The sequence below is a fragment of the Otolemur garnettii genome, unplaced genomic scaffold (assembly GCF_000181295.1).
Source record: "Otolemur garnettii isolate 467f Iridium unplaced genomic scaffold, OtoGar3 scaffold00014, whole genome shotgun sequence".
NCBI lineage: Eukaryota > Metazoa > Chordata > Mammalia > Primates > Galagidae > Otolemur > Otolemur garnettii.
Genome location: NW_003852409.1, coordinates 15,307,331 through 15,320,607, shown reverse-complemented (window position 1 = coordinate 15,320,607; position 13,277 = coordinate 15,307,331). Strand labels below are relative to the sequence as shown.

Sequence of the window (13,277 nt, the reverse complement as noted above, 5' to 3'; positions counted from 1 at the left end):
GGCTCAAGCGAGTCTCCTGCCTCCACCTCCCAAGTAGCTGGGAATACAGGCGCCCCCACAATGCCTGGCTATTTTTTGGTTGCAGCCATCATTGTTGTTTGGCGGGCCCGGGCTGGATTCAAACCTGCCAGCTCAGGTGTATGTGGCTGGCGCCTTAGCATCTTGAGCCACAAGTGCTGACCCTATGTTCTGCATTTTTAGGTTGGAAAAAAACTAAGTATATGCAACTGTGTTTTTAAGTTACATATTTGATTCAATAGATAATACACTCATATAATTTAAAGCTCTAAAATCAAGTAGATATGAACAAATACAAAGTAGACAAAGTATGTATACCCAAACCCCAAAATTTCCAGAGTAATATAAAAACAAAACAAATAAAAAGTATGTATACTTTTCCTTCAAATTGGCTTCTAATACCCAAACTCCAAAACTTCCAGAGTAATATAAAAACGAAAACAAACAAAAAAAGACACTGAAAAATAACTGTGTGATATTGACGTCTACCTACTTAATTTGTGCTGCCTTAAGGCTGCCACATCTGTGTCTTCTCTAGTATTTTTTCATTGATGCTACTGAGAAAAGTAAGAGCTAAAAGAAAAAAGCATAAGAACCAGTCATCATGGGAAGTGTGGAGTGTATGTCACCTTCTTCTGACTACTAAGGCTATGTTGTCCCTAAAAAATTAGAAGGGAAGACTCTCCAAGTGGCAAAAAACAGCTCTGGAAAAACTAAGACAACAGGGTAAAAACCGAGGCAAGTGAAGAGAGGCTGCCAAGGGAAAACTGGTTTGTACTGAAAATCAAGCAGGTAGAAATCTGAAGACACATCACTTGTCTTCTCACAGTGGTCTACTGCCACTAAGACACCCTTTCAGAAATAGTGCCTTGAGAGGTTGGCAATGTTTCAACAGCCCCAGTGAAGTGCAAAAATCAAAAATATTAAGTTCTCCTAAAAAACTACAGGTGGAATTCTAAAGGAAAGTGAAAAAAAAACCAGTATTTCTACCTCAAGGAAACTATCAGTTCTCCAATGCAAGGAGTTTATAGGTTGAGTTTACAGATCTACAGATTATATAAAAAAAATGTTATGGGCAATACAATTAGTTATTAAAAATCAGACTAACAAATTTAAAATGAGATTCATCTTTAAGAAATTAAAGATGAAATCCTACCTTGCCACTAACTGTAATTTATCCTTGGTACAAAGCTAGTTTCTCCACAGAATTCATGGTTAGTTCTAGCTATGCTGTATTCACTGAACACTGCTTCTCATGCTGGGGCTTTTTTTTTTCTTCTTTATGAGACAGGGTTTTGCTCTGTCACCCAGGCTAGAAGACAGTGCCTCAATCACAGCTCCCTGTAGCCTCAAACTCCTGGGCTCAATGATCCTCCTGGCTCAGCCTTCTAGGTAGGTGGACTATAGGCAAGAGCCAGGGTGCTTGGTCCTACTGTTGTTTTTTTTTTTTTTTTATTGAGACAGAGCCTCAAGCTGTCGCCCTGGGCAGAGTGCTGTGGCATTACAGCTCACAGCAACCTCCAACTCCTGGGCTCAAGCGAGTCTCCTGCCTCAGCCTCCCAAGTAGCTGGGACCACAGGCGCCCGCCACAACGCCCGGCTGTTTTTTGGTTGCAGCCATCATTGTTGTTTGGCGGGTCCGGGCTGGGGATTTGAACCCGCCACCTTAGGTGTACGTGGCTGGCGCCTTAGCCGGTTGAGCTATAGGCGCCGAGCCCCTACTGTTGTTCACATACAACTTTCATAGAAGAAAATTTTTATATTCAAACTACCAAGCACTGGACGATGTCTAAATTCCAAGAGATTTAATCAAAGATTTCATTTCAGTTGGACACGGAGGTGGTTAGAAATTTATGTCTTTCCCCTACCTCATTTCTGTCTTGTGATGCTTAAATTTTATGATGCCAACATCACAGTGAAATTTTAGTATCTTTACCTTATGCAATGTTACAATTCCTAAGTGTTTATCATGAGGGAAAAAACAAAACAAAACAAAAGCCATATCTAGCCCGTTCTTAATGAATATGACATTATACTTACTTTGGGATAATCCAATTCAAAGAATGTTTCCAAGTTGTTAATTAAATTAGGATCTACCCCTTTGAGGGGCTTCAGAAGAGACACACCCGGGAGCTTGCTATATGGCTGCTTGTCAGTTGCCTTCTTGTTGAGGTGTAATCGGCTAAAAAGCAAATGATACATAAATTATTTCTAGAGTCTTACATTAGTGTCAAATCAAATAAAAGCATTACCAAGCTATCAATGAATTACCAAATTCTAAGGTAAGGTTTTTAATATTGACATTTTTCTAAAAGGAGATTTGAAGATGAAGGGAAGTAGAATCCACTAAACTTCTAGTCTAAAAAAAAAAAAAAAACCAGAACTAGTCAGAATGAATCTTCTAAAAGCCAGAATTTAGACACACTCTATTTACTGCTGTATTCTCAAAACTATAAGAGGCATAGAGAAGGCATTCAATATAACATATGGCGAAGAAATAAATGGGCTGGGTGAGGTGGCTCGCACCTGAAATCCTAGCACTCTGGGAGATGGAGGTGAGAGGATACCTTGACTTCAAAAGTTCAAGACCAGCTTGAGCAAGAATGAGACCCCCCCACCTACCAAAAATAGGATAATTAGCCAGGTGTGGTAGGTGCCTGTTGTCCCAGCTACTTGGGAGGCTGAGGCAGAAAGATGATTTGAGCCCAGGAGTTTGAGGTTGCTGTGAGCTAGGCTGAGGTCACAGTACTCTAACCTGGACAACAGAGTAAGGCATTATCTCAATTAAAAAAAAAAAATGAACGACAGCGTTAGACCACACATTAACTGCCCTTGCCCTTAAAATGCCAAAGTGACTAAAGAACTATAAAAACATATAAAATAAAATCCCCATCTGTACCAGAAAAATAAGGAAGGGTAACTAGAGATTTGTATACCAGTCAGATAATACACAATAAAGAAGTGCCAGGCAGCCTACATGGGAAGCAAGGAAAGGGGATAACGGGACTCCCAATAGTAACAGGCTCAGAATGGCAGAGACAGAACAGAGGGAGGCTGAGAGTAAAACAATCTCAATGCTGAGAAAGACGTCTAATGATGCTGAAAGAGCTATCAGTGGCACTGATTCACAGATAAGGTGGCCAAGGCTTCGGTGCCAGTCCATCCGAGGATGTGGCAACACAGGTCTCCTAACCAGAGAAGCCGCACCACTGAGAGAACAGAGATTGTACCCCAGTTAACATCAGGCTGTTGCAACAAAAAGAGATGCCATTTTGCACAGTGGTTAAGTTTTCTAGAGGAAGTCGCAGAAGACTTCCTTTCTATTTCTCAAAAGTACGTCACAAGTACTCCTCATAAGCAAGTCTCCAAGCATTCAACAGTAATTAGACACCAGAACACTCACTGAACTGTCTACAAGATATTCTGAAACACATGTTCTTCCACATTTTAATATCTCTGACATCAGTGGCATCTTACAACTGCTGCCAGCCAGATGGCAATCCTGACTCAGTATGGTGAGAACCAACGGAGATCTACAAGATCAAAGAACACTAGTTATCAATGCATTTTAGATTCAACAAGATCCACCCTTAGCCTAAGAATGACTTTTGAAAGCAGAGCAGTCCTACCATCCAGAACAGGGGGCCATAGGTTTGTTTCTAGGGAATTAAGCCAGCGGTATGCTGCAGCAAACCCATGTTTCAGAAAAGGCCATATAAACATTTTAGAGAAAGAAAACAGGTTACCTACATACAAAAGTCTTAAAGCAACAAGAAATTTAAAGAATAAGGTGGTATCAATTTCTGATCCATAACACCAAATGGCAGCAAATAATGGAACACCACCTATGGCAGTGCTACTCAGAGTGCAGGCTGGTCCACTAGTGTCTCTTTACTGATCTACGAATAAGAAGAAATTAACAGAAAGCTTAAAAAAAAAAAACTGGTAGCAATGTGACATTGCCATGTCACATTGCCAATGTGACATGCAAACATGTGACCAGCAATTTATACAACACTGTAGTTTACTAAAATATCAGCCCATGGCAGACAGGAAAACTTAAAAAAAAAAAAAACAAAAAAACTAAACCTTTGCCCTCAGATAGTGTGAAAAATAAGTGCTTTACAGAGTTCATCTAGAGGGCTAAACAGAGGCAAAACCACGATCTAACATTTATATAATCACAAAAATGATTACTGTTCCATTTCTAAACCCACCTGGCACAAAACATCTAGATTGCTGATGGGGAAAAGAAGTTTACATCACATTTAACTGATTGAACCAGCAACATAAGATACGGTTCAAATCGCTAAAAATATTAAGAGGTTCCCATAACAGAAGTCTCCCTGTCACCTCTGTCTTCACCTGCCCTGTTTCTATCACTGCCTGCTCAGCATGACTAGTTTCTTATTTTTCCTTCCAGAGGTTTTTAAAGAATACATATATATCACATGTGTGTATATTCATATATCATAATACGTAATCTTCTCCTTGCCTTTTTAATACAAGTGTATTAAAAGCATGTTTTTAACTACATGAGTGAGCTGTTGAGAGAAGAAGTATCTCTAAGGTCAGAAATAAGGAGACATCTCTTAGTGCTGGAGTTGATGCTTGCCTCCTGGTCACCTTTGTGGAGATGGAGACAAGCCTGAGATAAGAATGAGAGGACATTTGTCCTGTGAGCCTTGTGTAAGTATAACATTTTCAGAGAAAGAAAACAGGTTACCTACATTAAAAAGTCTTCAAGCAACAAGAGATTCAAAGAATAAGGTGGCCACTCCACCCAGACTCCCTGCATGTCCAAGTAGAAAATTCCTGGCCAGCTGAGGGAAGATGGGGATGCTCCCTATCTTGGATTCAGTCCTGAGTGAAGAAGAATAAAATCTGCATTTGACCCCAGAATGCAAACTACCTGTGTTGCCTGAAAAACACCCAAGAGAAGGAATGAGTGAAACCATCCTACATAACCACAAGTACATGAAAAGAACCACACAATGTCTAGAAATGAAAATTATGATCATTGACATTCGAGACCCAACACACAGGGAAAATGGGAGCCTGCATACACACACTGAAGAGAGAAGTGGAAGTGAAATTAGAAAACTAATCACCCAGACAGCAGCGGAGAGCGAGGGAGAAGCAAAAGGGTAGAAATCATGAGTTTGAGATGTGGATGACAGAATAAAAAGGTCTAAAATCCCAGCATTAGGGCTCAGCACCCCTAGCTGAGTGGTTAGGGCACCAGCCACATACACCAGGGTTGGCAGGTTTGAACCCAGCTGGAGCCTGCTAATTAACAAGGACAACAAAAATAACAAAAATAGCTGGGCGTTGCAGCAGCACCTGGAGTCCCAGCGGCTGAGGCAAGAGAATTGCTCAATAAGTAAATAAACAAACAAAATCCCAGCAATGTTTAGATATTGATCCCACTGTATTAAACTGTATTGAAACACACATGGGACATGCCAGCTAATTAACAGAGAAACCCAATCCACTAATAATTTCACTGTCAGCCAGGCCTTGTGGCAGATGCCTGTAGTCCCAGCTACTTAGGAGGCTGAGGCAAGAGGATCACTTGAGTCCAAGAGTCTGAGTTTGCTGTGGACTACTATGTTATAGCACTCTAGCCATGGTGACAGAGTGAGACCATGCTTAAGAAAAAAAAAAAAACCATGTCATTGCATGTGGCAAGACTTTAGAGTAAAAACAATAGCAATAAGAATAATCTAAAGTGTACTTAATAGTGGCTTTTACATTTTGGGAAGAATTTAGAGAAGGTACTATTTTCCCTTCTTCATCTTCATAAGAAATTTTCAGGCGGCGCCTGTGGCTCAGTGAGTAGGGCACTGGCCCCATATGCCGAAGGTGGAGGGTTCAAACCCAGCCCTGGCCAAAAACTGCAAAAAAAAAAAAAAAAAAAAAATAGCCGGGCATTGTGGTGGGCGCCTGTAGGGCCCAGTTACTTGGGAGGCTGAGGCAAGAGAATCACCTAAGCTCAGGAGTTGGAGGTTGCTGTGAGTTGTGACGCCACAGCACTCTACCAAGTGCGATAAAGTGAGACTCCATCTCTACAAAAAAAAAAAAAAGAAATTTTACTTTAAGGTCGGTGCCCATAGCTCAGTGGTTAGGGCACCAGCCACATACACTGGGGCTGGTAGGTTCAAACCTGGCCCAGACCAGCTAAACAATGACAACTACAACCAAAAAATAGCCAGGCATTGTGGGTGGCGCCTTAGGAGGCTGAGGCAAGAGAATGGCTTAAGCCCAAGAGTTTGAGGTTGCTGTGAGCTATATGATACCACAGCACTATACCAAGGACGACATAGTGAGACACTGTCTCAAAAAAAAAAAAAAAAGAAAAGAAAGGAAATTTTCCTTATATCTGGGCCTGGTGGCTCACACCTGTAATCCTAGAACTCTGGAAAGCCAAGGTGGGAGAACTGCTTAAACTCAAGATACCAGCATGCATGAAAGCCAATCCTGACTCCACAAAAAAATACAAAAATTAGCTGGCTATGGTGGTGTGCACCTGAGTCCCAGCCTCTAGGGAGGCTGAGCCAGCATTATGACTTGAGCCCAGGAGATTGAAGTTGCGGTGAGCTATGAAGGCGCCACTGCATTCTACCAAGGGTGGCAGAATGAGAGACTGTCTCAACAACAAATAAAAAAAAGGCATCTTACTTCCAAGACTAATATAGACATGCCTCCTATCTTTTCAAGAGCTTTTCTGTCTATTAAGAATACGATATCTTGTCATAGACTCACTCTGACTCCCCAAACCTGTCCCTATTGTGTATAGCCAGACCACACACAAGCCCTTTAAAAAAAACTATTATTTGTACCTCTCCTCTGTCTCTGTTGTTTTCTAATATTTTCTTTCCATACCCCAAGGGGTCAGCTTGCAGTGTACCCCTAGGAGACAAATGCTGTTTGAGAGAATACGGTCTTGACTTATATAACACAACTGACAAAGCACTCCAAGTACAAAGTACTTGAACTGTTTATCACAATTATAAAAGAATATCCACCAAGTCCCTGAAAACACACCCACACTATGCTCCGCGCACACTGGTGCTCCATGATTACTTCACAGTCACTTGTAACAACATCTTTCGAGCCCCAAATGTACGTTAAACATCATCCTATGAACTGGAGATGTAACAACAAACAAGAGAATTCCCTACTGCCAAGAAGTTGTGGTTCGAGGATGACACTGCACAGGTGTGGAAGCTCTCCTTACAAAACTCATAAAAGAGTCTACAAAGCTTTGTTGTTTTTCAATTTTAGCAGTTTTTTTTGAGACAGAGTCTCACTGTGTCACCTTCGGTAGAGTGCTGTGGCATCACAGCTCACAGCAACCTCAAACTCTTGTGCTTAAGCGATTCTTTTGCCTCAGCCTCCCAAGTAGCTGGGACTACAGGCACCCGCCACAATGCCCAACTATTCTTTTGTTACAGTTGTCACTGTTTAGCTGGCCTGGGCTGGGCTCAAACCCGCAAGCCTCAGTGTACGTGGCCAGCACCGGAACCACTGCACTATAGGTGCCAAGCCAATTTTAGCAGTTTTAAATGAAAGTTGTATGTAAGATTATTTTATCCCTGAATCTTTTCAATGCTCCCTGGTCCTTTCCTTTCCTACTCAGTGAGATTTGGCTTTCCATTCAGGGATCTTTAAGCAGTCTTTGTCCAGTTTGAGCCCAGTGACAACCACCCTGCTGGGGTGAATGCCCAGGTGGACAGTTGTCTTAACCTGCTCCCACTGCCCTGTTCAGTGTCAGTGACATATTTCTTCTGTACACCTGGACTATGTTGCCAATCTGCTGACCTTCGTAGCACCTCCAAACAACCTCGACATTATCATTCTTTCCGATGGGCACGGGTCTAATGTTGTATTGTATACAACTGTGTGCTTCTGGGTCAGCTCTCTGGAAAGAAGGGACGACATAATCTTCCTGCGCACGGGGGAAGGGGCATTGAAATCATTGAGATGCCTTCTGCGGTTCTTGCTTCAAAGTCACAAAAGGATTGAACTTCATTTTGGCTGCTGTCTCTTCAGTGATGGCCACAAATGGGAACAGCAACAAAGCTTTGTTTTGGAGCAAGAATGTGTTCACTTTGTCTAACTTTGTCTGCCATATACAGAAATGATGCCTTTGGCCATGGCCAGTGTGTTGTAAAACAGTTAGGTTCTATTTTTCAAAATGTGATTGATAGCCTATTTGCCTGTTGTCTCAAAAGTGGCTTTGGTGGTGTAATTCTTCAAGTGGGCCAGTATCATGAGCAGCTCTGGCAGAGTCCTATAAAGTAGTTTTATGTTACCATCTCAGATTAGGTTTTCAGCATTACCTGGACCAGAGGTCCTCAAACTTTTTAAACAGGGGGTCAGGTCACTGTCCCTCAGACTGTTGGAGGGCTGGACTGCGGGCCCTAGGACGAGTCGGCTGCTAAGCAGGACAGGCAGTGGAGGCAAAAACACCAGGCAGGCTGGATAAATGTCCTAGGAGGGCCACATGTGGCCTGCGGGCCGTAGTTTGAGAACACCTGACCTTGACAGTATGAATCTGAGCCTGCGACATCTACCTACACACTGTACAGGGTTACTCACAAGTGCCCATTTCTACTCTCAGCCTAGAGTGGATGACTTGCTTCCTGCCAGGATTCTGGGCACAGCACTTTCTCAAGTCTAGGTTCTACACTGGGAATCCAGTTCTACCTTCCCATTGGGCATCTGCTTGCAGCCTTGACCTTTTTGTTGGGGGTGGAGGATACTTGTTATTAATGCATGCTGTATACACATTCTTAAGTCATGTGTAAGTACACAAATAAAAGAACTTCTTTAAGGTGAAATTCTTGTGTAACCAGTACCCAGATCAAGAAAAAATAGGAGCAGACCCCCCAAAGTCCCTGTATGCCCCCTTCAAATTACCATACTCTCACTCAAGTGTAATCACTTCTCAGACTTTTTTGTTTTTTTTTTTTTTGAGACAGTCTCATTCCGTCACCCTGGGTAGAGTGCTGTGGCATCATAGCTCACAGCAACCTCAAACTCTTGGGCTCAAGTGATCCTCTTGTCTCAGCCTCCCAAGTAGCTAGGACTACAGGGGCCCACTACAACACCCGGCTAGTTTTTCTATTTTCTTTTTTTAGTAGAGATGGGGTTGAACTCTTACTCAGGCTGTTCTTAAATTCCTCAGCTCAAGCAATCCACCTGCCTCAGCCTCCTAGAGTGCTGGGATTATAGCTGTGAGCCACCTCACCCAGCCTCTTCTCTGATTTCTAACATTTAAGACTAGTTTTGCTGGTTTTAAAATTTTAGATAAATGAAATCCCGTAAGAGAGAGAGATATATACACACATACAGTTATTCATATACACTCTTTTACTTCTGGCATCTTTTGCTTAACATCATGTCTGTGAGACTGACCTATGTCACTATAGTTTATTCATTCTCATTACAACATATAATAGTGTTTCTTGTATTAAAATATCACACTTTCTACTAATGGATATTTGGGTTGTTCTCTGTCTGGGGTAACCACACATAGGGAACAGCTTTCTGTTTTTATGCAAGTTAATTAAAAACCCTACTTATTTCCCCCTTCCATTTCCTGGACTTCAACTCTGGAACAAGATAAAGAAACAGACTGGATTTATTCTCTCACTTGAAACAACCAAAATAATTGGATAAGACTTCGGAAACAACAGTTGTGAAGACACTGGACATCAGGTAAAAGAGGACAGTGAGTTCTGAGACACGGAAAGCAAAGGAGACGAGTCCCACCACTGCCCCAGCTCACAGCTTCAAGACGCTTGCCAGGCCATGGTGCAGGTGGCGGGAGCCAGGCAGAATACAGAGGACTTCTCTGAATCAAAGAGATGAAACTGAGAATCCAGAAAAACAAAAATATTCCACACCTAACAAAGTGAAATTCAAAACGCCTGGCATCTAAGAAAAACTGCCCAGCATGCAGAGAAGCTGGAAAATACCACCAATAATGAGAGGAAAAATCAATAAAGCCGGACATGTCACTGGAATTAGAATTAGCAGATAAGACCAACTTCCTCCTCATTTCTGAAATACAGAGTTTTCCTTTCATATTTTCCGGGTGTGTGTGTATGTTTTAAGTGTCTCATTATTATAGCATTTCCATGTGTTTGGAACAGGAGAGGTGGCCACAGGCCACTTCTCATTCAGAAGTAACTTCTGGACGAGCCTCTATAAATGCAGTGTGATACAGACCACAATCAAAGTATGTTTAGAGGACGGTGAGAGAAAAGAGAAGGAAGCATCTGGTTTGGTGGGGGGAAGGGAGTTAGTTTTAATTTTCTTTTTTTTTTTGAGAGAGAGTCTTACTCTGTCATTTAGGCTAGAATGCAGTGGTGTTACCATAGCTCACACAACCTCAAAACTCCTGGGCTCAGGCAGTCCTCCTGGCTCAGCCGCTGGAGTAGCTGGGACTACAGACTCATGCTGCCATGCCCACCTGATCTTTCTATTTTTTGAGAGACAGGAGTCTTGCTTTTGCTTAGGTTGGTCTTAAACTCCTGACCCTGAGTGATCCCTGTCCCAGCTCCCAGAGTAGCATCTACCTTTTTCTAGGTGGTGTTCCTTTAAGACCTTCACATTTCACACGTGGTCCACTGACCAGCACCAATGGCACCACCCAGGAGCTTGTTAGGAAGTCACACTCCCGGGCCCCACCACCAGAATTACTGAAACAATCTGAATTTTAATCGAGATGGCCAGGTGCTTTCCGGGCACATACAAGCTTGAGAAACATTGCTTTAAGACTCATCTCTGCTACAAACTCCCCGGTGATGTCACAGACAAGGTTGAGAAGGCCTGCAGTCATGTTCTAGGCAAGAAATAACCATAAAAGACTAAAGGGAAGCAATCAGGATCATTTTGGTATTTAAAGAAGCGAATAAGGTCCAGGCAGAGAAGATGGAAGGCAAGAGAAAATCTCACCAAGGTCCAAAAGAGATAAGTGCACAGACCAAAAAGGTCAAAGAAGTTAGCGAAGGAAAAGAGTCAAGGCAAAATGCGATTTCAGAATGCCCCGGGCTTGGCCAATGACTGACGGGGTCAGGGCTGGTGGACAGTGTGGGAGGATGAGGGGTACCCCTGCACGACTCCCGGGTTTGGGTTTAGGTCATCAGTGGTGACATTCATAAAATCTGGGCACAATGAGAAATGAATATTATTCAGAATGCACTAACTTTAAATAAAGTAATTGTTCAGACATCAAATAGGGATGTCTCTTATCTAGGAGACTTGTGGCTTGCAACTTTCGGTATAAATACTTAGTGAACCAGCTAAGGAGCCCAGCAATCTGTATTTTCATAAGCATCCCAAACGATTCTGATGCAGGCTGGCAGTGAACCATACCTGGGGAAACACTGTAGCAGACTATATATTCTCCAGGGCCCAACAAAGCAATGATACACAGTAATGTTCTCAATTTAAAATATTGTTGAATAAATGAAGTGTAAATAGATACAGAGAGCTTAGATGGTACATTAGTCTAGAGATAAAAATACGGGAGCCATCCACAGTTCAGTAAACACATAAGCTCTCCCAGGCAGAGCAGGCCATTAGCAGGTGTCCGAGAATGAATGTAATTAACATTATAGAAGCAGTAGTGCATGAGGGAGACTAAGAGTGAATGGAGAAGAAGAAAAGTAGAAAGGAGGCAAATAAAGTCACAGAAGGGTTTATTTTCCTAGGCTGTTTACTTTTTCAGCACTCTGCTGAGAGACGAAGACAAGAACTGAAATGTCCACGAGATTGAATATGGACTCGGTGTCCTCTGAGCATTGTTAGCAGAGATGGGGGCCGTCGATGTAGCCTAGGGATAGATTAAAAACAAGTTACAAAGTAAAGGAATGGAAGACAAGATGTGATAACAGTGAATAAACACTAGTTTCTCCTGAAACCTGACAGTAAGTAAAAGGGCCAAAGTGTAGTTAGATGGAGCAGAGGGTTTCTAGACAAAGTTTTAAAGAATACTTGAGTGCACGGGCTAAGGGGAAAGAGCTAGTTAAAGGGTAAAGAAAGAAAAGGGGGGTAAAACATATGGCAGGACAGGATCCACAGTGTGAAGTAGGAGTTAAGATAATCTGCCAAGAAAGTGGTTGAATGGGGAAGATTAGGAAGAGGCTCTGTCAGTCATGCACACAGGATACAAGGTACTGCCAGATAGCACTGCAGGCTGAGCTGGGATCTGAGACCACAAATGTGTAGTGGTACTAAGCCACATGACCCTCTGTGGGACTTTTTTTTTTTTTTTTGTAGTTTTTGGCCGGGGCTGGCGCCCTACTCCTTGAGCCATAGGCCCTGCCCCACTAGCACCCCCTGCGGGATTTTAAAAGTTGAAAAGCTATAAATTATTGGATGGATTCAGGACAACAGGGCAAACTGATTCAAAATGAGGACAGATGAGGGGGCAAATAATGAAATGATGGCCCACAGGTTCTGGGCTAGATGGAGAATTAAATAAAGCCAAGAGGTGGTAGATGCAGGGGTCAACTGTGGATTGACAGCCTCGGGCAGTCATTCCAGCCTTGACTTAGATAAAAATCGCCTAGGGAATTAAAAACACTCCTGATGCTCAGACCAATTAAATCCCAACCAAGACCTAGGCAGCAGTATTTTTTAAGCCCTGCATGTGACTCTAAAGTGCAGTCAAAGTTGAGAACCACAGGCCTAGGAAGACTAGGGGACTGTAAAGAGAGAGAAAGGCCGAAGTGGAAACTTCTAGAATGATCAGCGGTTATGGGACAGGCTGAAAACCCAAAGCCTGTGAAGGAGCAGTTTAAGTGGTGTGAGAATGTGGAAGATGAAGAACAAGGGTTGTCCCGTCACGACCTACACGTTGCCAATTGTCAGAAACTAAGATTCATAGCCACTGGAGAAATTCCTATACATAGATGCCCTATCCCTATGGATTATTTCTGAAGTTATTTTTAGGTGACTTCTGGTAGTATACAGTATACTGGTTTAAGAGCCTGGGCTGGAGGCAGATTGCCTGAGTTTCCATTCCAGTTTCCTAGCTGTGTGTCTTTGGCCAAGTGACCTCTTTACCTTAAGATTTTTTAAGAAGTGAGAAGAAGCCTACTTACCTTATAGGTTAGCTGTGAGAAATACAAGAGATCAAGCCACAAGTAAACATTCAATGACAGCTATTGTTATCTGTAATTGATTTAAAAACAAACAAAGCTGGCTCGGCGCCTATGGCTCAACCGGCTAAGGCGCCAGCCA

General features: G+C 42.5%; 1 protein-coding gene across 1 annotated transcript in view; it reads right to left on the bottom strand.

The window, feature by feature from the left end:
• The window catches only part of UGCG (UDP-glucose ceramide glucosyltransferase), a 45,487-nt gene that overhangs the window by 19,795 nt on the left and 12,415 nt on the right, over positions 1-13,277 (bottom strand). Inside the window, exon 2 of the mRNA XM_003785221.3 lies at positions 2,058-2,199. Coding sequence (XP_003785269.1) covers positions 2,058-2,199 — 142 coding nt within the window. The remainder of the gene's footprint in view (positions 1-2,057; positions 2,200-13,277) is intronic.